General features: G+C 37.9%; 1 protein-coding gene across 1 annotated transcript; it reads left to right on the forward strand.

Moving 5' to 3' along the window:
* The first annotated feature begins 3219 nt into the window (after positions 1 to 3219).
* Positions 3220 to 27988, forward strand: LOC149001003 (uncharacterized). The gene is made up of 8 exons (XM_089139248.1): positions 3220 to 3489; positions 8954 to 9379; positions 12505 to 12578; positions 12689 to 13093; positions 16738 to 18071; positions 20752 to 20884; positions 25742 to 25874; positions 26666 to 27988. The coding sequence occupies exons 1-8, from the start codon at positions 3291 to 3293 to the stop codon at positions 27349 to 27351; spliced, it is 3390 nt and encodes a 1129-aa protein (XP_088995374.1). The 5' UTR covers positions 3220 to 3290; the 3' UTR covers positions 27352 to 27988.
* Positions 27989 to 27997: the final 9 nt, after the last annotated feature.

The following is a 27997-nucleotide window of genomic DNA, read 5'->3' on the forward strand; positions in this document are numbered from 1 at the left end:
ATCCTTCAAGTTATTGAATATATTGTATTATTATATATTTTTAATCATATAATAATAAGGGTAAATATCACTTACCTCCCCTCTTAGCTGGACAAATATCACTTACACCCCCTCTTAGTTGGATAATATCACTTACCTCCCCTCTTGCCTAGCAAATATATCAAACACCTCTCCTCTGTTAACTTTTTCGATTAAACCGTTAAATATTTTTCTAAAACCCCAAACTACCCTTAGCTAAAAATCTTTTTTATTTTAAATCCTAAATTACCGTAAGCACCCTAATACTTAAACTACTAAATCACCCTCAATTAAAATAATTATTAAAACCAAAACACCATAGTTAAAACCCAAATTATATTAAATTATTAACATACCCCTTTTTTTTTAACAAAAATTATCAAACAATTAAAAAAGTCCAAAATAGTAGTACGTGTTTAATTTTATCAACATACCTTTTTTTTTTTTTTTTTAATTGCATTTTTAATTCTACTTGATAGTAGTACGTGTTATTTTAATTGTTTGATAATTGAAAAAAAAAAAAAAAAGGTATGTTGGACTTTTAATAATAATTGAGGGTAATTTAGTAGTTTAACTATTAAGATGATTACGATAATTTAGGATTTAAAATAAAAATAGATTTTTAGCCAAGGGTACTTTAGGGTTTTAGAAAAATATTTAACGGTAAAAGTTAAATTTAACCGATAAAGTTAACAGAGGGGAGGTGTTTGATATATTTGCTAGGTAAGAGGGGAGGTAAGTGATATTATCCAACTAAGAGGGGGTGGAAGTGCTATTTGTCTAGCTAAGAGGGGAGGTAAGTGATATTTATCCTATAATTAATGCTTAATGACCAATTGTTTTTTTTTTTTAAACCATATATCAACACAATGTATTAAATAACTTGAGGGGCACTTTGGTCCCTTCACGTTAGAAATTTGAATATACTTAAGGCAGTTGATGGTGTTAGTCTGGTTGAGATCCACACATAATATATTGCACTAAAGGGACTCAACATTAATTTATGATCCTTAAAGAGACCTACATGTAAAAAAGTCAATAATTCTTTACTTCATAAATTTCATGGACCATCGAGATTTCTCACTTTTTACACCCTTTTCTTTTGTACATTTACATATGTGTCCATCGAGGTTGCAAGAGTGTCAATCGATCATTTTCGATTCCACTGAGTAACAATGGAGTTGGGATAATAGCACTCGCACACGTCTCCACTAGATACTTAAACTTTATATTTCTAAACACTACAAGATGGACCAAAGGTAGAATGCTCTCTTGAATGTGTGGTGGAACCATAAAACGATTTGACTCGTATAGGAATGTCAATAAAAACATATTCGCTTTAGCTAACTCATAAATTGACTCTTAAGTCCACTGAACCAAATTAGCAAGGGAGAAACGTTGTTGTGGGTAGTTATAGTGACATACATCAGTGTTGGATACCCCCTCCGACTCAAGTCATCAAGATTAACTTTGATTTTTCATTTAATGAAGAATCTCATGCAGGCGGTGTCAGTATCATCATCAGAGATCATGAAGGAAATCCAAATCTTGCTATGCTGATCCTGCCAATTGTCCTTCGATTCTTCTAGGTGAGGCTTGGGCTCTGTGCGAGGGTGTTAAAGTAGCAAGGGATTTAAAGCTACAAGATGTGATATTTGAAGTGGACGCCTCCTCTTTGGTAGACCTTCGCAATGATAGGAATGCCCCCTATCATTTGGATGTAACTCTGATTGTAGAGGATATTATGTGTCTACTGTATAAATTTAAGTATTGATATGTGGTTATGTATCTAGATCCACTAACTCTGTAGCGGATGGTCTAGCTAGGTTGGTTGTATTCTTGGCAAGTAGGACATCTTGGCCTTCTACCGATCGTTGGTTAATGGAGATTTGTCTTTTGGACAAATTAGGGCATTGGTAGGACACATTTTTATAAATATATTAACAAAGAGTAATATAGTCATTTAAAATATTGCACTTGAATTAACTGTTTTACCAAACATGAATTATTTTTAATTACATAATGGTTTAGGGGATTTCTATATAAAAATCCAAACAGTGGGGTTTTATATATATAAAAAGAATAATCAAACCCTTGACCTAGCCGGAGCATGAATGACAAATTGACAAAAGACAGCAACCGTCGGTTTTGGATTGCATAGATGGGATGTAACCAGTTTCGATTCATAATTGAAAATTTAGATTGTTAAAAGGAGCTTGGTTTGAGAATTCTTTTCTTTGCCTCGTCGTTGTTGAACGGTTGGAAAGCTCATGATTCATGAAACTTCCAGAGAACGCCATTAGAATTGCCGTTACAATTGTTGTAACTAGGTAACCACCTCTGAATAAAGAAACCTAAATTATAAATTTAGGTGTTCTACAATCCAACAAGTAAGGACAATGGAGACACGGTACGGACGTGTTTGGTAACGGATCAAGGAACAAATTTTTGCGTTATTCTGGTATTAGAATGTCAAAGAATACTAAAAAATGTTTGGTAAAATGGGTCATTCTTTAATTTGTAAGGAAAGAACTGATCCAATTATCTTGTTTAAGAAATTTTTTCCCAAAACAACTTTTGACTTATTTCTTCATTCTCAAAGAATTAAAAGCACGTCAAAATTGTGTAAAAAAAGGACATTCAACCCAAACTTCATTCATATGTAACTTGTAACTCCTTCTTGCCTTCATGGAATTTTTTTTTAATATATTGTTTTAAATCTTCTACCACCTCAGGTGTTCTTAGTGCATATTTTATCAAAAAGTCAAAATTGTGCTCAGACCACCGTTTTTTGATAAAAACAAAAAAAAAAAGTAAAATTTTGAGTGAATTTAAATAAAATTTAAATTTAGTTTAAATTGGATAACCATTGAATTACTTAATACCACATGATACAATCCTTGTAGGCAAATGAATTACAGAGGATGTGAATCCTATTTAAAAATGGTGGGCAGTACAACCAACCTTCCACATTGGGAGTTTGAATATTCAGGGCCAGAGGCGAAGCCCCTTTCTATATTAATAATTATATAAAAGCTCTCCTGATGATGTAATCGTGGTGCGCCACGTGCGTGCAAGCTGGCCCGGATGAACATCAGATAATAAAATAACAATAAAAAATGGTGGCATTACTACTGCAAATCATGTGGCCCACGATGAATATATTAAAAAAAAAAACTCCTATCACCCTAATGTAACGCCGATCGTCATTTCGCCACTCAAGCAGCTACCAGTGCTTCAGATTTCAGTGTTAATCTTCTATTCCTTCTCAGATGAATAATTCTAATAATTCTCGTTTTAACAGATGGAAATTTCATGCACTGGCCTGGTTTCTTGTTCTTTGCTCCCTTGATCTAGTTGTCGCTGATTCGAATCGAAATCAATCTCTGGAATGGCAGACACTTTCCGAGGAAAACTTCTTTTCTCAGATCCGTCTCCATCCTCACATCATCCTTATTGTCACAGTTCCTTGTAAGAATGCCTTTCTATCAGTCTTCCTTATCGTTTTGTTGATTATTTTCTGTTAAGTCTTAGATATTATTGATTTAGCTTTGGAAATATGTATTTATATGTATGCGAAACTTTAGAAATTTGAGTTCCGTCATTATTAGCGCGAAGAGGAGAAGGAACTGTCACTAGATGTTTAGGTCTGTTCAAAATCAACTTGGGAGGGATCTTTTTGCGCAATCCGTAACATGCAATCCATAAAATGCAATCCATAAAATGCAATCCGTTAATCACGATGTTATACTGACATGATTGATGGCTTAGCTAAACTTCCTGCATTGGTTCTTTAAAATTAAGTCTGTCTGTAACAGTATAATATAGCTCTGCCAAGGATGTCGGTCAGGCCTTGAGAGATTCGGATGGAAAAATTGTGTTGCTTTCAATGTGAAGTTTTCTGGGCAAAGTAAATTGAGCCAAATGGAGTCTAGTATGATTTGTCGGTGCCCAGACGTGTTTTGAGATTGTCAGAGCAGCCTCAAATGGAGTTGTGGATGGTTAGGTCTCCAGTTGCTGAGAGTGAACTCTGTTAGCTTAGAAGAAAAAGATGTTAGTTTTCTCCATGAATATTGGTGAAGGTGCCATCTATCTGAATCTCCAATTGCCTTGCAATGTAAGGCTTTGTACCATTCAGAAGTTGAGAGTCTTGGGACAACGTTTTTTGTGGATCAAATTGTTTTTAATCAGCATTCTATTAGACTATGGGAAACGGGACGGTGGATTCTTTCCAAAATTTTATTGCTGATAGCTTGGGAAGAAACTTTAGTTTGTATGCTTAACCTTTCACTTTGTATTTGTAAACCTACGCAGCCTAGGCAGTGTATTGGGTGGGTGATGAAACTACACCTTTGTATTTCCACAAAATCTTCTGAAGGTAAAAACCACGTGAATTCTCTTCATCAACATATTACAAATTGTGAGGAATAAAAGCTTGGGTGAAAAATTTTGTTCATCTTGTAAGTCCCTTCCTTTTTCAAGAAAATTGTTGGAAGTGTGAAAGGATGATCATTTCAGACAAACTTTGAATCCTATCCATCCCCCTTCTTGAGATCCCAAACGATCCCATTTAATAACACTTGTCCCTGGAGGCAAGTTGCAAATTCTTGGTGCTGAAGATAGAGTACAATATAGATGAGTCTAAGAGGACTAGTTGAAAAGAATATGGGGAAACAGGATATGGGATGAATCAAGTGAGCTTCAAAGGAGATAGTGTCAAAAGATGAAAGCTGAAATTAGCTCTAGAACAGAGTATCTGCAGGCCACTAAAAAATCTACTTTTAATGAAAGACACAACACCATAAGAGGGATGAGGTGGGAAACAGCAGCAGCAGTACACAAATCAACCCTCTATAAACCTGGGAATACAGCTGCAAAGTCACTAAGGCACCCACATCGATATGCCTAAGAAGTTCTTATTGATTAATTCACATGAAAAAGAACAATTATTGCAGCAGTACTTAATCCTGTTTTTATAAATGAAACCATCAGCCCGTCCTACTGTTATTTGGATAACTGAATTGGAAACTTCTATAAATTCCAGGATTTGGAACCAAGTGTTGAGAAATAAAGATCTATTGCCAGTGCAATATAATAAGAGGCAATTACGTAAAAAAAGGTTTAAAAAACAATCAAAGGTCACAGAAACCCAATTCTGGAATGACTAGAATCAATTAATTAGGTTGTATCCAATCTTGACTCCTCTAGCCTCGTGCTAATTGACAAAAAAAACCCTACCCCAGATTATTTATACATTTATTTTTTTACATCGATCCATGACTTCGACTTTTAATTTCTACATTATAAGCTTTGGTGTATATTTTTTCTTGGGTTAAACTACCTGTCCAAAAAGCCTGAGCTGTTTACTACGGGTCACAGAAATGTTTATCAACAACCCTCATTGACCATGCATGCAGGCCCACATCATGTGGCATCAGGAGTACATGCTGTGAGGGCATAACTGCACAATAATGCACAACACACAATTCAAACCCGTTAAACATGAAGGAAGGGTCCTGCTGGCTCTACTACCAAGTTATAGCTGCTTACCCAAAAGCTTGTGTTGTTAGGTAAGGGGAAACAAACCACTTTGTATGTTGTTTCTTAGTGTAGATGAGATTCCTTTGGGCTAGCATAGTTTGAGTCTCTTCCTCAGGGACAGTTTGTTACATTCATTAGCATTATTTGCCTGAGAGTTCTTCCATTTTTCATTCCTGGGCAGCTATGACAATCACATAAGCCAGGGGATCAGCACTTTAGTTCGATATGGCCTGGCAGGTTTTAAACGGATTCGTGGGCCAAGTTTGGGCTACTGAACCCTGGGACAGATGAGGAGTGGGAAAGCGTCAATGTTGCAAAAGTTGAGGTGATGTAAACCAAGGAGGAGGGGATCCATGAGATTTCAAATCTCCTTAGTTTGGGTAATTTTAGTGTTTTGGGTTTGGCACAGGTAACTTTGGTAAGCCATGGGAACTTTCAGAGGGGTAAGAATTTGCTCTAAAGGATCCAGGGATATGTGGGAAAGGTTTAAAATTTCCATGGGATGAGAAGGAACTAGTTGAAGGGTTGTTTCAGACTTTAGGAAAGGATGGGGAACTTCTCCAAGACTCTCTCTTTTCTTGTCTTTTATCTTTTGATCCTTCTTATCACTCTTTCTTCTCCTCTTTATTTCTTATCTGTTTTTTCTGCACTTTCTTTTTTCTGTTTTTCTGGCCAGAAACAGAGTATCGAGAGGAGGGGGGGGGAGGGGATTTAGATGGCACTGGGAGGCTGGGAAGGGAGGAAATCAACTCCAGAGGAGTTGCAGGGGGTTGGGGAAGGGATTCCTGACCTGAACAGAGAGGGAAAAGGGCTCTAGAGGGGCTCCGAAGGCCAGGGATTGGGTTTCCTAGGTTGCACAGCAGTGGGAGGAAGGGAGGGTCTGCGATGGGGGGAAGTGGGGGCGGGGGGGGGGAGTGGACTACCTGGAAACTCTTGATCTGAATGCTGGAATTTAGAACTGAATTTTGCAAAACCAGAATGCTCTCAATTAGACAACTGTAGGGTCCCCCTCAAAGGAACCCTGCCAAACCTCCTTGGCTGTAAACTCTCAGATTGCTTTATTCATCAAAACTGAAAATTTCTGTGGGAGGCTTGAAAATTTATAGCCTATTACAACTTAGAAACACAATCAAACTCTAGTCCTAATTGACGTTAACTTAGGTTCCTTACCTAGCTAGGAACCTTATCCAACTATCCCTATCCGGATAAGAATTTATCTAACTAATTAAAACACTTTAGTTGGGACTCATAAATCAGATTAGAATCCGAATCTGAATTAAACGACCAAAATAAAGAAAAAAACCAGAAAAGACAAATTTACCCCTAGAGGGGTGCACATGGACCAGGCAGGACTAAGCCCCCTTGCGGCTTCTGGTGGGCCTCCTCTTCGTGTTCACATCATGAGGTTTTGGGGATTCTGCAGCCTATGTTGCTAGAATCTAGCATCAGTCCATATCAGTACTGTATTGGTCTGTATTGATGCAGAATGTATCCATATTGATACCGCATCGGGTCTATATAGTATTGATACTTGAGAACATGCTCATGAGCTCTCTTAAAAGAAAGATAGAAATAAGTCAAACAACTCAAAATGAAGTCAATATGGACTCACACTAGCCTACATCTTCTAGAAAATAGTAAAAACACAATAAGAAACTAAAAACCATAGTTGTCAAGGCATCACCTCCTAGGCCCCCATGCACTTTGACAACTATGGTCTCATGCATCGAGGCCCCCTTCGGCGTCTTAAGAGCCTGGATGCTGTGACAAATATGCTAAACACTAACGTCTATCTTTGACTGGCTACCCCATCATGTGGGCTTACAGAACTAACCATTAATAGTTACCCAAGAATACCTAGCCTATGACCCAGTCAATCTAATGTGGCTAAATCGGATATCCTCATGTATAAACCCTCTAGAAACTCTTTCTCCGCCCCCGCACCATATGGTCAAATGAGGTAAGCTGGCTTATACTCTTTGGATACCTTTGAGCTGTCCTTGAGTATATGCTTCTTGATTTATCTCATGCTTGGATCTGATGACCCAGTTCGTCAATTCCACAATGAATGTGATTCATTTGGAAACTTTCATGATCATTTTTCCACTAAGGAAGTGTCCCAATGGAGATGTTCCTATAGATAAAGCTCCTTCCCCAGTTGCAGACTAAGTGGACTAGTCTTCCACCCTGCCATTCAATCCAACCATCCCTTTGTCTATCCGCTGGCCCCCACAAAACGTTCCTAGTGAATTTTTCTATCCATTGGATTATCTTTTGTGCATCCTAAATGAGTATGTATATTAAACCATGAGATTTTGAATTTTTGATTTGATAGGTGATTCGCCCTGCCCCTTCCCCCACCCCCACCACCAAATTTTTTTTATTCCTTTTCCAAGTTGTGAGCTTCTTCGAAAACTTCTCCAAGAAGAGATCTCAAAAGAAGCCAACATTGTGTTCTCGCCAACAATCAAAATTGAGTGGTAGGACAATTTTACTGTTTGCTACAACGGCTAGCTCCAATCTACTCAAATTTATCTCAGCCATCATTGATTCCCCAAATTGACCTCATAGTAATCCTCTAGAAACATGCCTCTATGTTTTTCACATTGTGGATTTCCTCCTAACAGGATTAAGAATCAGACTGTTATTGGCGAACTATAGATGGGAAACATCCACATTTTCTCTTCCAATCTGAGAGCTTTTCAGAAAATCGGGAAGGGAAGCCTTACCAAATAGTCTGTTCAAAACTCTGGTTACCAAGGTTACAATGGGAGGTTGAAGACCCTATTGATAGATTCCCTTCCTTGCAGGGAAATAGCCCTTTAGGAACTCTGCTGCTCCAGAACTAAGTTATCCACATTCTTGTTATATCCTCTAATTGATTTTCTCCATTTGCCCCCATTGCCTTTGTTTCTCATAGTGTAGTCCAACAAATCTCATGTTACATCATTATAAGGCTTTCAGGTTATGCTTTGACTATGACTTCTTTCTGCCCCTTCATTGTATTGACCTCAGACTCGTCACACATTGATTTGCAATGAGGGTTCCATCAAGACTTAGTCTTTCAACAGATCATCCTGAGGTTTAATATGCACTGATAATTGTGATGTTTGCCAAGTTAAAACACTTCTTTATTGCTCTATTTTAAAATTTTAAGCAATATTTTCTACTATCTTGTTTGACTAACTATGATGGTCCCCTTTATAGAGCTCAACTAGTGTTTGGCATGGTAATTTTAATTTTGTGCATTTGTTAGATGACCTTGCTCATATTCTGTTTTAGACTGTTGAGCATGCTGTGCAACTTAATCAGCAATAATTATGGTTTTCAATATTTCATTATTTGTCCCAAAAAATGTTGATATAGTTTTGGAAATTTGTTTGTTTATATATAGGGTCCGGTGAGTCAAGATCCCTTATGAAAGAGTTAGCAAATTTGTCTGCTTATAAAAAAGAGAGAGTTCATCTTCCAAAGCTAATGGTTTTATACAAAAATACTGACAAGAAGATTGCGGACTTCCTTGGTGCTACCAAGGAATTAACAGTTCTCTGCTATCATTTCTCTGTTTCATATAAGTATCAAGGGAGACTTAGAGCACACAGTATAGTATCTTCCTTTTATCATCTTGTCTCTCTTCGACCTGAAGATCTCCCGTTGAAAACCTTAAACACTGTAGAAGACCTAAAAGCATTCTTGGGGTCAACTGACAAGTCTGTACTTCTGCTAGAATTCTGTGGATGGAGTGCTAAATTATTGGCCACAGGAGGCAATGGCAATGGCAATGGAAGTTCTTTCCGTGTACACAATGCTACAGAGAATGGTATGTAGCTGCAGTCGGTGCTGTTTGCTTATTTTGACTATTGCATCTTTTGCTCCATTTCCTTGATCTTCCTGATTATTCATTGCTATGACTGTTTCTACGATTTCATTATTAGTAAGAATGATGTCCATGTGTTGCTGGAGAAATAACTTTCTTGTGTCTGTTTGCTTTTGTTTGTGGCCGTGGGGATCTCTCAAACTTCTGTTTAGTATTTACTTTCTAATTGTCATATGTTTTTCTGGTACCTTTCACATAGAACACAATGAACAGTTCTTCAAGTTCGCTTGCATCAACATTCTAAAGAAATAGGGCAAATTACATATAGACCCTCTGGCTTTGCAATCAATTACATGAGAGAAAATCAATTACAAACGTCCCCTCTGTTAAGAATTGGGATTAAGTGATGATGTCACTGCTAAACAAAAATTTAAAAGACCAATTTTGCCTTTTCTTATTCAAGTATTTCTTAGAATACCATTTTTAATTTTGAGTCTTTAATTCTCATTGTTAAATGATTAAAATACCCTCCCATGAAATATAAAGAGAGTAAATTACTAAAGTACCCTTGTTTGACTAAATACCCCTTCATGTAGGTGGGTGAAGGGATTTCCTCCTTACCCATTTCCTTCCTTCACCCTGCTGAAATCATCTACGGCCCCACCTGCTGGAAACCACCGCCTACTGCAAACCTTCTTCCATGAACATTTCTATGGCAACCCCTGCTGCTGGTGCAATTTTTGACCAAAAAGCCATCCCCTGATCAATTTGTGGGTGCTCAAATTTCTGCAGAGTTTCTGGACCTGGAAGCCCAACACAGCGTTCAGATGCCATGGAATGTCTTCCCAAGAACAAAGCAAGAATCCACACAATACGTCGCACCGTCGTCCCAGTTTCTGCGATCTACATGCCATCAAATACCTTTCCAAATATTCCTGTTCTAACTTATTCTCCACTTCGTTGCCACACCTGTAGATTGGTGCTCAATCCTTTCTACATCGTCGATTGCGTTGCAAAGATCTGGATATGCCTGTTTTGCTTCCAACGCAATAATTTCCCCTTCACTATGCATTGATCACTGAAGAAAATCTTCGTCGCTTAGTGCACCACAATCAAGCCCGAAATAGCGTCTGAAAAAGTGACCCTCCTTCTGGTTGTTGACGGAAGCGGTGGCCATGGCAGCCATGTCTTGCTGCTCTTGTTGGAACTGGATCTGCCCTTGAATCTGCTGAACCTGCCTAGGGTTGAGTTGATTAAGCCCCATTGAAGAACGTGACTGCTCTAGACTAAATTGGCCTTGGATCAAGAACCCTGGAAAAATATTTGGGTCGTCCATTCGACCAAGAATCAGGGAAAAGCTGGGGTTGAGAGGAGAAAGAAGAGAAGGGTTAATAAGAAGTTGATGACGAAGAAAGAGATGCTGTAGTTGTTATTTATTTTATTTTTTGTTTTTTGGTCAACGAGATGCTGTAGTTGTTGAAGAGGTAAAAGGGGTTGCAGAGGAGGGTGATGAATCACCTTTGATATAAGGTTCTAGTGCCTTCATCAATTCCTCTCTAAAAGGACCTGACAGTCAGAACTATTGCTATATACATCAATAGCAGAAAAATGGGAGAAATCCTGCAGCTTGATCTGAAAACAAAGAAATCTTTGGTTTTCTTGTTATTTTTTTAACAGAAAATCATAGATCTGAAAAACAGAGAAGAAGAAACCGCACTGGTACCAAATGAATGGCAAACACCGACGATATCAAACCTAGATACTTCCATTCCATAATATTATTTTTGGTCTGAAATTGCACCGGCAGCGGGGGTGCTGCAGAAATGTTCATGGCAGAAAGTTTGTGGGTGGTGGTTTCTGGCGGGTGGGGCCAATGGGTGATTTCTGGCAGGGTGGATGAAGGAGGGTGAAGAGGGAATCTCTTCAATGGGAATTAAATCCCAAAATTGAAATTGGTATTATCAGAAATACCTCAATAAGAAAGGGTAAAATTGGCCTTCTAAATTTTTATTTAGTGGTGACATTATCACTTAACCCCAATTCTTAACAGCAAGGGGGCATTTGTAATTGATTTTTCTCAGGGGTAGTAGATGTAATTGATTGCAAAGCCAGGGGGTCTATATGTAATTTGCCCAAAGAAATAAGTACTTGGTCTTTGTACGTTCACATATGACATAACAATAATTGTGAGACCTAGTAAAATGTACATGGGGAATGTACATTCAGTCGGTATGGTTTCTTCTTTTTGATAAATCTGTTCCTTCACTTGATGTTAACCTGTATTAGCATTACCCATTGTTATATTAACTGTTAGGATTCTCATTATGGGCAAGAACTGGTTTCCATTTGTTGTGAAGGAATAGCTTATCAATGCATTTCTCTGTTTTGGTGGCTTCCAGATGAGAGCTTGAAAGACATGGTCCAAAAAGATATGCTGGGAGTTATCTATTATAGAAGTTGACTTGGAAGGGTCAAATGTTTTTTATTTGATTATGAAGGGTTATCCTTGCTTGTCTGGCTCTCTTCCCTGTTGGCTATGTATGAGAGGCCCTCTTTTGTACTATATTTTGCTTTCCTAATACAATGTGGCTTACTTTCCCTGCACAACCCCTCGCCCCTGCCCCCCCCCCCCCCCAAAAAAAAAAAAAAAAAAAAAAAAAAAAAGAAAAAAAGGAACAAAGAAATTAAGAAAGCATGTCTCTGTTTGTTTTTTGTGTGCCTCTGGACTTTTTCTGAGCTTTTGTTTGGTTTCTTGTTCTCTAATTGCCTTGATGTCTTTCTTGTGTTTGCCAAATGGGCAATATCTAGAGCAGATCTTTAAATGTTCTGATGAAATTTGTTGGATGGATCCATATCATTTTAGCTGTAAGTGCTAAGTTTGAAGGTAAAAGTAGAAAGAAACAGAAGAATAGAAATCATTGGGTTTAAGAGATTTTGTTTCATGGAAGTTCATATATATCTTAAGGTTTAATGAACTTTCACCTCCACATAAATTTTCTCAAGTGGTAACCATTTTCTTGTGCTGAGGAATGGATTATTTTGTTTGTGAGGAACAAGGGTGCTTATAATATTGGTTGCTTTTTATTATTACATGTTACATGGCTTTCTGACATGATCTTTGATAACAGGGGTTATTTTTGGGGAAAAGTTGCATGGAGAAACCAATAAAACACTTCCATCAGAGGGGCAGATAAATGAGAAGGTGGCTGGTAGTTTTTAAATAAACATCAAATGAGCCTGATTTTGGAACAATAGATAAAGGCTATGCATCAGGTAATATCCTGATTCCAAGTTTCTTTGACTAAAAAACAGGGCCTGAGAAATGAGAAGCTTACTTGTGAGGTCAAAAATGGACTTAATGGAATACCTTGGATGGAGATCTTTTCCTTGGCAAATGACAGTACTGCTCTGCTGGATTCTGAATTTATGACATCTGATGCTGGTATCTCCTGTACATTTGATGAGTTTCGGCTGTTCGACTCGTTCTTATCAAAGTTTAAAACAACGGCAAGAGAGTTCTTTTTCCCTCCTGAAAGGCACAGGTTTGGGTTGGTTTCTAATCGCTCGTTGCTATCGTCTTTGGGTATTAGTGATTCTGATTCTTATTCATGGATGGTAGTGCTTCACTATGTGGGATGTCCCAATTGTTTGAAGATTCTTAAAAGGGGAGAGGACCTCCGAAGTGTTCTGCAAAGGCACCACTCTTCTGTTATTGAGGTAGGTCTCTCTGTTTTGCTCAGTTGTCTATAATCTCTTGAGACCTCATAAATGCTAATGTCCTGAAAAAATGTATTTGAAGCTTTTGGTAGCTAGCTGTACTGCTTTACTAACATATGGAACTTAAGGGCCTATAACTGGATGTTGTAACATACCCAAAAAAGATAGCCTTACGTGGCTATAGAATAGTGGAACAATCCCAATTAAAGCTCTACTAATCTTGCAACATTTTATGAAATCCTTTGATCCCTACAATGAAAATCGTTAATTTTCAACTTGCTACTCAGGAGCCTTGGAACCTTGGACTTAGGCACTGCTTACAAGAGACCTCATTTGGTCATGGCAGTGCTTAGAACTGGGCTTTGTTAAGAAACTTCCTGATTACCATAGTATTTTACTAATATGCAGTCCAACATTTGTCAATATTTAGCCTACTCAATAGTGATATTAAGCATAAACTAAGGAGCAAACATTCAATTTTTACCAAGTAGTAATAGAAATCAGCTGTTGACTTCCTTTACCAGTTTCCAGTAGTCTGTGCGTATTTTCTACTTCAATTATGGGACAAATTGTTTCTGTAGGGGTATGTGATGATCATGTTGGTTTTGCCATCATTGAAGACATAGGACGTAATTTTCTGGACAACAGAGTTGAGATTGGGTTTGGGACCAACTCAAGAATCTGTCCATGTGTAGTAATCTAGCAGGGAGATCTGTTGATTTAGTGATGTGGGCTGGGTTAGATCCATCTTTTATCCAAATAACTTATGTCATATGCCGTCCCCATCTGCAGATTAGGAAGTGATTCTTGTTATTTTCATTTTATTTTGGAAGTTGATGCGATTAGCATTCTTCACTTGGGGTATTAACTTGGTCACTCTAAACTTCTCTAAGTGCAAGTATGCAATCCCAATCCATATATTTTGCATGATTATTCACAAAATTTGCAGTTCATGTGAAAATACAAACACAAAGAAATCCTAAATTTCCTATTATCTAGTTTCTCCAAACTAGGGAAAGGACTTCCAAAAAAGATTCTGGAATTCTTGGAGGATTATTTGTTGTAGGTTAATATCACACCAGAAATCCAGCAGATATTAGTCTAAACAGGCTCACAGAAGAAGTTTTATAAACAAAACTATGGATGAAACCTTTTGGAGCAGAAAGTTCAGAACAGTTCAAACTTCCTATTAAGTGGTATAGTTAATCAGTAGAGTAGGCTTGCAGAATATTAAAAAAATTGACAACAGAACCCAGTAGGTATACGGAAGTTCTAGTGCTATTAGGAGTTAAAGTAACAGAACTAGAACTGTAAGTAGAGTGGCTCTTCAGAAAGAGTAACAGAGTTTCAGAATACCAGGAAGTTATGTATTGGCTAAAAGCCTAAAATAATGCAGTAACTGGATTATGGGTATTGCATATTAGAAGAAGAGTAAGTAGCAGAAGGATGAATTCAAGAAAGCATTGAAGTGGTTGTTGCAGGATTTAGAACCTTCACCCATGTTTCCATATTCAACAACTTAAACTGAGTGAAAAAGTTACATTTTCTATTCTTTGGTGGTTCACTCATTTATAATCTTGTAAATTTTGTATATTGACTCATTAAGACTACTAATCATTCTCACTTGTGAATATAGAATCTAAACTCAAAACAGGATTTTATAGTTGCAAGTACCTAATCCAGCCTGAATGTTTGAGGCAGTAATCTCTTGTACTGACCTCACCATCACTTTATGGATATATGTTTAAGGCTTCCAAGGCAACAAATAATTAAGAGACCTGGGGCCCATAGAATCCATCCGTGGCCCAAATGAAGTTATCCTATTACCTGATTGGGCAGTCTTGATTGTAGGCCCATAGAACCCATCCATGGTCCAATGAAGTTATCCTATTGCCTGATTTGGCGGTCTTAATTGTATCAATTCCCTTGGTACTGGAGAATTCTATGCAAAACCATGACAACTGGATCTTGAAACCTTAATTTCGAGAGTACCATGTTTCAATTGTATGTCTCAGTTTTTGGCTTGTTAAAGCCAACCAGCTAGCCTCAGCACCAATTCTTGAACCTTGTATCAGAGAATGTAGTTGTGTTAAAAAAATGCATGTAAACTGTCAAGAAACATGAAAATGCCCTATAAGATATTTGCAAAATACAGTTTTGAAGCATAAATCGCCAAATATAAATAATATATGAAATATGTCACGTAAGAAGGAAAATGAAGTGTGAAAATGACAAAGTCCATTATGCATGAAGGGTGGGATTTCTTGCATGTATTAATACCAAAAGAGATTTCATTTTCAATTTGGGAAGATATAGAGTTTAAATGCAATTGTTGTGAAAAATAAGCAAAATAAAACATTAGTTTGATGCAATCATCTAGATTGTGTGAATATCAACATTTGAACAATAAAGTCAAATTCTTGATAGAGACGTTTCTTGGGAGAAGTTTTTTGCAGTCATGGATTGGGTCATGTAGCTAATAAGGGATGTATCAAGTGTCTTGAGCATTTGAACCATTAATAAGTATCTACCATATCACTCAAATATTGAGCCGATACAAATGGGCAATCAGTGCCTTAAGATATGATAGGGATTGGCAGGTTTGGTGGATATGTTAGGATACTTGTTATTTGGTAATCAGTTAAAATACTTACTACTGCCTCTTGTTTTGCATTTTTCTCCACTATTCAGAAATTTCTTTCATGCTGTCAATCTAGGAAAAGAAGTCGTTCTTTTTTTCTTCCCCCAATGGGGCTACATAATGTCTACAAAGGATTTCAACTTTATAATTTCAGAAATTGTGGCAAACAGTGTTTTAGAGTTATTTTGAACCACAAAATGCCATTACCTCTATGTTTAATAATTAGTGGTCGGTCACATCTTTGTAACTTTGCAACTTTTGTGCACTCGTAACTCATATGACAGGTTCATCTTGAGTTGAAATATGAACCATGAGAAGTGCGGAGGGTCCTTTGTAATGAATACGTACTTTTAAGTTTAAACTGAAGCTCTGAATTTGAGATTCCAGTTGGATTTCAATCCTTGTCAAAACCAACATATTTCAGTCGGTAAATCTCAGATTTTTTTTGAATTTCCAGATGTATATTTCAGTAGTGACTTTGTTTTGACCTTTGTCAAAATGTCAGATCATGCTCAAAACTTCAAATGTTATGCTTTGCGAAGCTTCATTGTTTTTATATTTGTTCGTTAGTTTTATCACTTCCCTCCAAAGGTTAGGTGGTCAAGCCAGCAGGAAGCATGCTTTAATAAAATTGTAATACTATAACATACTGAACTGACCAATCCTAAAATATTAACAACAAATTTACCCTGTCAATTGAACACCAGGCAGCTGTTTAGAGCCTACAGGACCCCATGCATATATTTCTATGATGATAAATCCAGAGATGCTGGTATTTCTTAGGATTGACATTGTTCATCCATTGTGCTGAAAGTGGAATGCCTGTGCACATATGCCTTTTTTTATTTTTATACATGATATCCTCTCATTTAGTAGCATATGAACCTGTGCAGCTGCTGTAATATCTGTTATCTGTTTACCTTTTGTATGCTTTCATGGTACTTCATTGAGTATGGTTCTGCTTATTCATCCACAGATTGTTTTTTTTCTTCTTTTAATATAGCTTGAAGGTGAAGGCCACGATCTTGAGCCAGCTTTACCCATAGACATGCCATCAGTAATTCTGTTTGTGGATCGATCATCTGAATCGTTAGCTATTAGACAAAAAAGTATGGATGCTCTTCACATTTTTAGGGAGTTAGCTCTGCAGAATGGGAATTTCCATCAGAGGTCGGAACAAGACAGGATTAAAGTAAGCAAATACTGGTCCTTCCCTTCCGAAGGACTGAGGAGAAGTATATCCAATCAAGATGGAAACCAAAGAGGAGAGTTCTCTTCTCCCACTCAAATGGTTAAACTCAAGGATAAGATGGCTGTTGTGATAATCAACGAGGATGGGAAAGTTGCCTTAAATAATGTAGCGGCAGATAAGCAGTTCCAGTCTGTCAATGACATCATAGGGCACCTGCTTCAGCAGAAGAAAGAATCAAAATTAAGTTTTCTTGCGAAGGAGCTAGGCTTCCAGCTTCTATCTGATGATTTTGAGGTCAAACTAACAGATCTGTTACCATCCAAGAAGGAAACTGCTGAATCTTTAGAAGTTCCATCAGAATATCGAAAAGAAGATAATTTAGACGGTGGTATTACATCTGGAACATATAATTTACCAAATGCTGCAAGTGAAACTGCAATTCAGCGTGAGGAAGTGGCTGGTGTTACTTTTGATATTCCTTCTCCATATCAAAAAGAAGTGGGAGACTATGCTGAGGAGGATTCTCAGTCTAACAAAGCTCATAGTTTTCCCAAGGTTATAAACTTAGAGGAGGAAAGTTCTATGCCGATTGACCAACATCTTGGGCAAAATGTTGAACAGCAACAATTCAGGGGTTGTTTTTTCTTTTCTGATGGTGGTTACCGATTACTGAGAACCCTTTATGGAGGATCTAAAATCCCGTCTCTGTTAATTCTTGATCCCATTTCACAGAAAAACTATGTTTTCTCAGAAGAAGTTTTCTCCTATTCTTCCTTAACTAAGTTTCTTGATGGATTTTCTAGTGGGAGGCTGAGCCCATATCAGCATTCGGAAACCATTATCAAAAGTCAAAGGGAGCCCATCCGTCCTCCATTTGTAAATTTGGACTTCCATGAGGTTGATTCGATCCCTCAGATCACTGTCGATAAATTTAATGAGTTGGTTCATGGCTATAATCTGTCAAATTCACAAAATGTTGGGCATGCTTGGATGAAGGATTTTCTGGTGCTTTTCAGCAATAGTTGGTGTGGATTCTGCCAGAGAGCAGAGTTAGTTATTCGTGAAGTATACCGGGCCTTCAATGGCTATCTAAATGTGTTGCATGGTGGATCTAGAAGTGAAGAATCAGAACATATGACTGGCATGTACCTTTAACATCACTTCAACTTCTTCTCTTTGAAGGATATAACATCAGCTCTGCAATCTTGCTTTCGTTTTGTTTGCTCATAACTAGATAATTTTGTGGTCCAACTGAAGTATATCTGTTATTAACATTTATTTCTTCATCTGCTATTTAGTTTAATGCAATATGCATCTACCTTTATTCTTCCTTCTGAAAGCATAATAATGAAAGCTGATCTTTGTTCTAGGGAATGCCTAGAACCCCTTCCTTTTTTTTGGGGCAGGGGGTGGGGGTGGGGGGTGGGAAGAGGAGTGGGGTATTTGTTCTCACAATGTTCAGAAACCAAAGAATTATGAAAAGAGATGAAGAACACAAAATAGTTAAACATTGTGGAATTGTTATTGATTCAAATGCAAGTATTCCATTGTAGTAAATGAACTATTGTGATCAATCTGAACTATGGAGCATTATAATTTTTTTAGGAATCAGATATGGTCGTTTATAGGGTTGCATTGTATTATCCTCATGGTTCAAGAACTCACCCTCAACACCCATCTCACTAGGCCAAAAAAGGGAGATCTTGCTCGAGTGGGTAATATCTCGCTCTAGATATGGTATTTTTTCCAGGCCAACTCGAGTGAACTTGAGGACCCATCTCGAGGGGTTATAAGGGTCAGGTTGGGCTCAAAGCTGCTATTTTGCCTATTTTAGGCCTTTTGAACACATTGACGGTCTTGGATTTGTGAGAAAACAACCCTAAGTATGAGTTATAACTCGACCCTAAGTTTGAAACTAAAATGCTGCAGGAATGAATATACAAAATTGTAAAACATGAAAGATAGAGCCATTAAGACATATAAATGAAAAGCAAGTGATGACATACATCAATAACTTAAAAAACAATAGAATTCCGTCCATATGAGTACAATAGAACATCACATTCTTGACTCTCGAGAATACAATAATACAACCATCATAAGTTCAATATAAATCATGAGTTTATAACAGAAGTGTTGGGTATGGCTCATGCTTCACATTCTATTGTTGACGACCTTCCCCTAGAAGCACATGGGGGTCCCCATCCCTGGTAAGTGGGTGGGGGTCGGGGGGGGGCGCTCGGCGGAGGTTATAGGGGCAGCTCCCTTGGGCCTGTAGAGGCCTTGTATTACCATGGGCCTCAGGATTTCCTTTGTAGTTTGGGCTTGGGCCCATGAATAGCTGTAGTGGGGGAAAATGTCACCTTGGTTGAAGACCTACTTGAAATGGGCTTGATTGATCTTTCTTTGGTGTTGTAGATGTGCTAAGAGTAGTTGCAACTAAAGATCTAGCTGAAATCCGCAGGAAATCCAACGAAAATTGTGAGTTCCGACGAGATTTGGTGATGAGAGAGAACGAAAGTGTGGTGAGAAAGGTCGAGAAATGACTTCTCTTGTTTGAGATAAGGGTCTTGAAAGGGTGTGGTTGGACTAGATCTCGGTCCAACTGAGACATTGTAGTGAGAAGTCGAGATCATGTGAGCTCTTGAACGAGTTGTGAGAAAATTGAGATCTCGCAAGAAATCTTGTCTCGCCTTCTCAGAAAGACGAGATCTCAAACCACGATTATCCTTTTTCGACAGCTTCTTCTCCTGCCAGGCCATACAAGATCAGTTCCCATTTTAAGAAAGTGGCTCAATGGCTGGTTCTTCACTTTCTGGTGACCTGTACTCTTTGACAGGTAATGTGGAAGAGACCATTTGCAGGGAAATTTGTGGAGGATTACTCTCATTTCTTCTTGAACACTATGATGTGGCATGGATTTGTCACGCAGGCGGAGGACCATGCGTGTTGGTTCCATCAGACCATCAATACACACAATGCCAAGTTATATTTCATATCAGTAGACGGTCACAGGCTCACACCATTGTATTTTTGGATGTGAAAATTAGGGTGTTTGTGTAATATGGATTGTTCATTGCTTCATTGTACTTTGTATTTTCTATTTTTCAGTCCTTATCTATTTCTTATATATCCATTATTTCATAGTTTTCTTGTTTTTCTTGCCAATATGTTTCATTGCACTCAAGCGATGTGTATAATAGGGAATATTATGCGACAGTACAACATTTATTGTTGAACAAAAGGTGCAAAAGCCAAAACACTTAAGTTGGATGTCTTTTTCTTCTTTCTGTTGAAGATATAAGTATGTTTATTAAGCTTGAACCATGCTTCTCAAAAAGTATTGGTGCCATTTGCACTTATTTTCCTACCAAAACTGCAATATTTATATAACAAAAGGGGGAAAAAAGCAATGGAAATGATGTTTGGGAGAAACTTTGAGGTTGCAGTGGTTTTCACCCAGTCGAAATACCGAAATGAGATGAGTTTTGAACGTTGCTAGTTGTTAAGAATAGAATTTCTCTTCATCATTTGGTGTTAATTAGTGCTTGCTTGCTTCTTCTTTACCATTCATGTGTCCCTAATGCTTAAGGGATATCCTATGTTTCTTCTTGGCTTTTCTTCTTTTCTTCAATTAAAGCCTGTAATATGTAGGACTTCAATGTTTTTGGACCTTCCCTGCACAAGTACACAACCTCCTCCTAATGTTAATGACTATGACCACAGTTTGCTTTGAGGACATTCTTCACCTTATTTACCCCGATTGCTTATCAGAACTTTGAAATATTGCATGCTGTGTCAGACTGCATAGTTTTGTCTTATATAATGGCTTTCTTCTGACAGAACTGTACTGGTGGCAGATAGATCAAAGGATGTGGTTTCAAATGAGCTACCACAGATTTTCTTGATGGACTGCACATTTAATGACTGCAACTCTCTTCTAGAATCAATTGGTCAGGTAAGTTTGTGTTGACTCTGACTTGTATATTAAATTTTGCCAAGGTATCAACTTGTTCTACTGTTGTTTTGCTGAACTCCTTAATTTATTGTTGGAGAGATGGACTACTAATGTTACTTATCAAGGTTTCATTCCTGTCTTCTTCTCTTTGTTATCTACTGATTCTACTACTAATAAGAAAATCTAAAATGTACCATCAGGTGAAACATGTTTTTCCCTTCCAGACTTCCAGTAACCTTTTTTCAAGGATCTTAAAACAAAGTAGACAATTCATTCAGGACTAAGGGCATAATAAGGATGGCTTACTGATGCAGCCCTGGATTACAGTGCCAGTAGTAGGATCTTTTCTAAGAAAGCAGCAGGCAAAACAGGGTTCAATTCCTTGCTGTATGGGTTCAAATCTCAAAGGACAGCAGTAGTTCTAAGCTTGGAAACCTGCTGTCTAGGTCTGGAATTAGTGGACAGCAACTAATCTTGTCAAATATCCTCATAGTAGGTTAATTATGGTCTTGAATTCTCGCTGTACAGGTCTGGCTAATAATGAACAGCAGCTAAAACTTTACTCAGAACACTCTGACAGCCCTGACGGATACAAGAATAACTTAGGATGGACAATTAGTCTTTTGAAAAGAAACAGAATATGTTTGGTTTAGTGGTCATGGGGAGGGTGAGGAAATGAAACTTGTGAGTATACCTGAGTGACTGATGTGGCAGTAGATGTTGAAGACTTGAAGTTGATTAAGTTGTTGGATATGTTTTAATAGTTGATTGAACATCTTATTCTGATAAGCAAAGGTTGAGGAACTGCCTTTAGACATGAACTCTGATTGTTTTCATGAGGTTTCACCAGTTTTGTACTCCCATTTGGCACAGAAGTGTTGGTGAATGTGCTGATGTAGGAGAAACCCTAGAAACTAGGGGACCTACAAAGTGGGCTACTAGACTCTTAGAATTAAACACCTATTCTTGACAGATAGTAAAGAAAGGAATTTGCAGCACTTGAAATCTGATTAATCATGCATGTAAGACAGCTAAAGTAGAGAAATAAACACAATAAGTCTTACTGGTAAGCACAACTAAACAAGAATCAATAGGGAAACAAGGGGATGGGGATCTTGGCACCATAACACTAAATTGAATGCAAGGGTATTAAGAAACTTAAAGAAAAATAGAGCTGTCGTAGTCAATATCAGATTTCTAACAAGGAATTCAACAACTAACAATGTAAAGGGAGTCTTGGGAAGTTTTTGTTTTAAACAAAACTACTGCCAAAGAATAAATGAGAAATATTTTGGGAGAGAAAATGTTACCTGCTGATCCTGGCTGCAAAACAGGGGTTAGAAAACATCTAGGAACATAAATAAGAGAAAGAAAAAGATATTTTGAGTAGTGGGGAATCCTAGGAAAGGAGAAAATAATATTTTGAAGTAATGGCGAATCTTAGGAAAGAGTAGGTGATAAGAGAGAGGGAGAGAAAGAAAAGAAACAAAGAGAAGGGAAGGGAGACTAACAAAAGACAACTAGACTGCCGTAAAAGGGAAAGAGGGAAGAAAAAAAAAGAAGGTTTTTTTTTTTTGCAAGAAAAACAGAACCGTGGGGTTTGGGGAAGAAGAAGAAGATTTCCAGGAAAGAAACTAGGCCTTTTTTGAGAAAAAAAAGAGTAGATCTCTGTAGAGGAGAGCAAGGGGAATTTTTCTAATGGGAAACCAGGGTGAAAGGAGGAGAGAGAGATTACCTGGAGAGAGGGGGAAGTGCTGGTTCTGCCAAGAGAGAGAGAGCCCTACATGTTTAATTCCCAAAATAACCCCAACTTAAGTTGTATATATAATCCAAACTCAAAGTAATTCAAAATTGGCCAAAATAGACTCTAGGCCCAGCCCATAAAAACTCAAACATGAAATTAAAATATTAAAATAGTAAACTACTAGCCAACCCACTAAGACTAAGGAAAATAACATGACAAACTGCCTATGAGCAGTGTTTCTCATCGAACCATAAGATCCTAGCCATTCGATAACCTTTGAACTCATCATCCATCCACATAGATGCTGTCGTGGGATGATCTCTAAGTCGGCGACGCCGGTAAACTCGGAACTGTTCACTGATGTCCTCATCATGTGCCCATTGAGGTTTACAATGGTTGAACGAACGCTACTCAACTACATAGTTATTATGAATTGGGATCATTATAAGTACATTGTATGACAAACTGATGAGATTACTGGCCACCATGGCCACCCATACCACGTCTATTACCTCTGTTAGGAGCCTTGACACTTCTCTAGAGAGGCTGTTAAAGGGGAAAAGTCTTTGTATGGCCTTTAGATAACCAGATGACGTATGTGTTACACAACCTAGGTGAAAACTAATCAGCGCTTGCGCTTAGATATGCCAAGAGTCTATCTTTGGAAGTATTTTAGATCCCTGAACCATGGTGTACAAAATTTGGTCGAAATGTGCAAAATTTCGATCGAAATTTTGCATTTTGGAAAATGCGAAATGAAACTCATGATCGAGAAAAAGTCCTCAGTTTCGATTGAAACTATCGAAATTTCGAAACTTGTTGAAACCTGTCGAAACTTGGTTCAACCCAGTTGGACCAGCTAGTTCATGAGGAAAAAAATTCCCATATTTCGTGGGAAACTTGGGAAATTTCGTGGAAACTTGGCACTTTTTCCTGTAAATTTTGTAGCTTTCCCAAGTTTTCAATTTTTTTGTTTATTTCATGTTTCCCCAAATATCTCGACAAATACCCCCTCCATCAGGACTTCTCTATCCAAAGTGCGTATTCCCTCAGGTTGGTTATCTTAAGCATGTTGATGACCAGACTTATAAAGTTATAGTTGTCGATTACCTTGACAAGCATAGGCATAAAATGACATGGGATGTTTATGTTCGTTGGTTGGAAGAGAGGATGTTACAGGCATAGTACTACTCAACTCACAAGATGAATCCACTCTTGGCCCTCCTCTTAGCACTAAGTTGTATTTTCCTTTTATTGTCAACTATTTTGAAGTTAGAAATTATATGTTGAATGTTATGTGCTTAAGTAGTTAAGTCTATAATGTACTTTTTGGACAACTCTACATTGATGTTATGTACATTGAATGACATATCTACATTGATTTTTTTAAAACAAAATACAACCAATGTGTTCTTTATACTCTAATTAGCTTAAATACAGAATCCCACCCCAAAATATTCTCTAAAACCTGTCGAAACTTTATGTCAAAACTTGTACGGAAAAGTCCTCGGTTTCCTCGAAATTTCCCAAGTTTCCACCTAAGTTTCCCATTTTCACCCGGTCGAAACTTGAGTTTCCCTTGAATTTTTTACCATGCCCTGAACAACTCAAGAGGACTGATCGGACACTTTTTATATATACATATATATTTATTTAATTATTTGTTAAGGTTAAACGAATTGGTGATTCGAGGTGGAACTTTTGACGAGCATGAGAGCTTATTCTTCTGTTGTATCCCAACATGTCCCCTGTATGTGGCTTACAAGGTACTCCATCTCCTAATATTTGTGGGTTTGAGTAGGGTAATAGCCTCTCCTTGAAGCAGAAGTAAGGCTGCATACATTTTGATCTTCCCCTGAAAGTGGTGGGATCTTCATGCACTGGGTATGCCTTTTCATTGGCTCAGGCCTTGACTCTTTAAATTAAATAGAATACACTCATCACTAAAGAAATCAAGCAAATATCAAATAAAGGAATTTTCTTCTTACATGCCTTCCCCCCCTCATGGTCAAAGAAACCAAAGCTTTGTTACTTCCCCCACCTCATTCCCTCTTTATATTTAGGTAAAATTTTTAGTGGCTGGTCCGTCCATGGGTGCTTCTTGCCCTAACATCCTAATTTGCCACATGGAAAGAAATATTTGGCAAATCCGATTGTTGGACAGGGAGGGCATTATATGGATTGGTTGCATGTCAACTTTTACCGCAAACTCATTCATTTACAAATCATGTATTCCCTTCTGTTTTAAGCACCTACTTATTTTTCAAAATGTAATGGATCTTGAAAGCTTTGAACTTTCACATGCTAAACTCTAATTTGGTCCTAACTGCTGCTATGTGGAAGTAATTGGGTCCAAGTTGGATTACCTAACATCATATTGTCGGTCCTAATTAATCTTTATGGCTGCGTTTATTTGCAAAGGTGGGGTGGAAAAAAAAACATGTGGGCCCCATGTGTAGTGGGGTGAGGGAGAAGGAAAGGAAAGGAAAGGGTTTTGTGGAAAAGTGATAGTGGTGGGTCCCACTTTTTACTTTTCCAAACTTTTCCACAAAATCCCACCAAATTTGTGGGCTTTTAAAAAGCCTTGGGGTGGGAAAGTTGGGCTGCCACCTCACCAGACAAGTTTCCTTGATTCAAGGAAGCTTGTCTCTCACTTTCCCACCCCAAGCAACCAACAATATACACTTTTAGGAAAAGTAGGAAAAATAGAAAAAGTTTGTTTTTTCAAGAATTTTCCCACCCCACCTTTATTCCAGCAAACAAACGCAGCCTATTGGTTTATCAAGCTTCGCAAAAAGTATTTTTCATGTATCCTAAGCATCTCTTAAGATCACTTCTAACACACCAATAGACACCAGTCCTTGACATTATGCACACACTTTAATTCTTCTTTTGTAATTCGTTCATAAAGAAACTTTAGTCTATTCCTTCTTCATGCTTCTTTTTGCTGTTCTATGAAATTTAACAAATGTTTGATGCTGTTGATATTAATGTGAGCCACCTAGCTGAGGATTAATGAGGAACCAGTGATTCACTTGCTAACCATTCCTGTTATTGTTTTAACTATATCATTCAACCATGGCTAAGTCTGCTTTTCTAATTGAAATGTGCAGAGAGTACTTTACCCGGCGCTGGTTTTATTTCCAGCTGAGAAGAAGAATGCTATCCTCTATGAAGGGGATATGGCTGTAACTAATGTAATTAGATTTGTAGCAGATCATGGAAGTAATTCTCTTACTAGTGAAGGTAAAAATGTCTTGCTTGAGATTATTAACTTCGGAGTATTTGAGCTCTTAATTCTCATTATCCAGTGTATGTTTTTGTGTCATGTTCAGTTCTATACCTGTTTATTTAGCGTCAATGTTCTCTCTTTGAGCTCTCTGGGAAACAATATTATTTGCTCGATATGTTACATTTACTTCATGCTTGTTGCCTCTTACTGGGAAATTTAAAATATGATGTTTCAATTTAAATCTAGTGGAATTCAAAATTATACTGTTTTCCATTACCACATGGAAAGTTTCAGAATAAGGTTTTGCCTAGGCCCATAGCTTTAGCCATGGACCCTAGGACTGTTGTGCAAGGAATTAAAGGGTACCAAAAGAGACCCTAGCTTGGTTAACCAAGGTAGACCATAGATTCCTAAGCTTACCTTACATCGGCTATGTTGAGGCTACCTTATGAAATCCAGCCTGGTCCCTATTTAGAGCCACATGGCGTCATGTTGTTCGTCTTTAAAGTGAACTGCTGCTTAGATGCATAGTTCGTGATTTTGTTTTGACACTGCATAGCTTGTGGGCCTCTTTGACCTTTTGGCTGAGGATTTTCTTGCTCCAAATATTTGAGAGGTGATGAAACTCTCCCTCCCTCTCTCTCTCCCTCTCTCTCTCCCCTCTCTCTCTCACACACACACACACACACATACAGAAACACATTTAATCCTACAAAGCTATAGCAAAGATTTGTACATTTGTTCTTGTGTATTATTCTGCAGTACTTGATGTCTGACTTAGTAACTTTTCTGTTGGTCTGTTTAGGTATTTTGTGGAATGGAGCAGGAAAAAAAGGTGTGAGGTCCTCTCTGTTAAAAAATGAGTCTCCGATTATAGTCAATGAAAATGATCCTCATGTGAAGAGAAATTACCATGAAATCATCTTTAACCACAATGCACCTGCTGAAACTTTAGATAGCAATCAGATTGGATCAGCACACATATCCCAGGATCTATATAAAGCATCATCTCGTGTTGTTGTTGGATCTGTCCTTACTGCCACTGAAATGCTTCTCAATGCTCCTCCATTTGATAAGTCTATGGTTCTCATCGTGAAGGCAGATCAGAGTATGGGTTTTCAAGGTCTAATTATCAACAAATACATAAGCTGGGACACACTCCAGGAACTAAGTGATGGGTCTAAACTCTTACAGGAAGCTCCTCTGTCCTATGGAGGACCAGTTTTATCTAAAGGAGGGCCTCTAGTCAGCCTATCTAGAGTAGTTACCGAACCAGGACACCCCGAGGTCCTTGAAGGTGTATATTTTCTTGATCAGTTAGCCACAACCAAAGTTGTTGAGGGGCTCGATTCTGGGAACCAAATGGTTAAAGACTATTGGTTCTTTTTTGGGTACTCAAGCTGGGAATGGAATCAACTCTTTAATGAGATCGCTGAAGGTGCTTGGCACGTAAACAATGAGCATGAAAGATTGGATTGGCCTGAAAGTTGAGCATTAAAGCAATTCATTGTACATGGTAGTGGCAGGGTTTTGAATTTCTGCAGCCTGTGACTCTGGGAGACTAATCTGAGGACTGCTACTGTAATGGCAAGGGCGTCAGGTTCCTTTAGCATAGGGTTTCCTTTCTTCCTGTTTATTTTTGACACCTTGAAACTGTATATTTGGTTTTAACTTGTAACTTTGGCTAATTTATTTTTGGGTTTCCAAAGTGAGTTTATTTACATCAATCAGCTTACATGAGATTTGATTATATAGCAGGCCCTTACTAATCACATTGCAAGCGCATGTATTTTCTTTGCCTTCTGAAGGAAATCTGGATTTTGAGAAATTAGGCTCTGTGGTGAGGCAATGCTTAATCTGCATTCTACATGTTGAAGTATGAGTTTGAAATTCCTTGGTCTTGTGTGGCAAATTGAGACCAGTGCTCACCAACAAGAAAAAAGTAATAGTATAATCCACATGTGTAACTCATAACGAATTGTCTCTCATTTGTCCGTTTAGACCAACTCAGGAGGAGAGCTATTCAGGGGTGGAAGTATGATTCAATATTGTTTTTGGGCCCGTTGGGGGAGCACTAATGGTTTTTCACTATGTATGTTGTGTGGGCTCATGTAAGACTTGCCGGAGGTATCACTCA

This window comes from Hakea prostrata, chromosome 11 (genome assembly GCF_041222555.1).
Source record: "Hakea prostrata isolate BN-2017 chromosome 11, UWA_Hpros_2, whole genome shotgun sequence".
NCBI classification, from domain to species: domain Eukaryota; kingdom Viridiplantae; phylum Streptophyta; class Magnoliopsida; order Proteales; family Proteaceae; genus Hakea; species Hakea prostrata.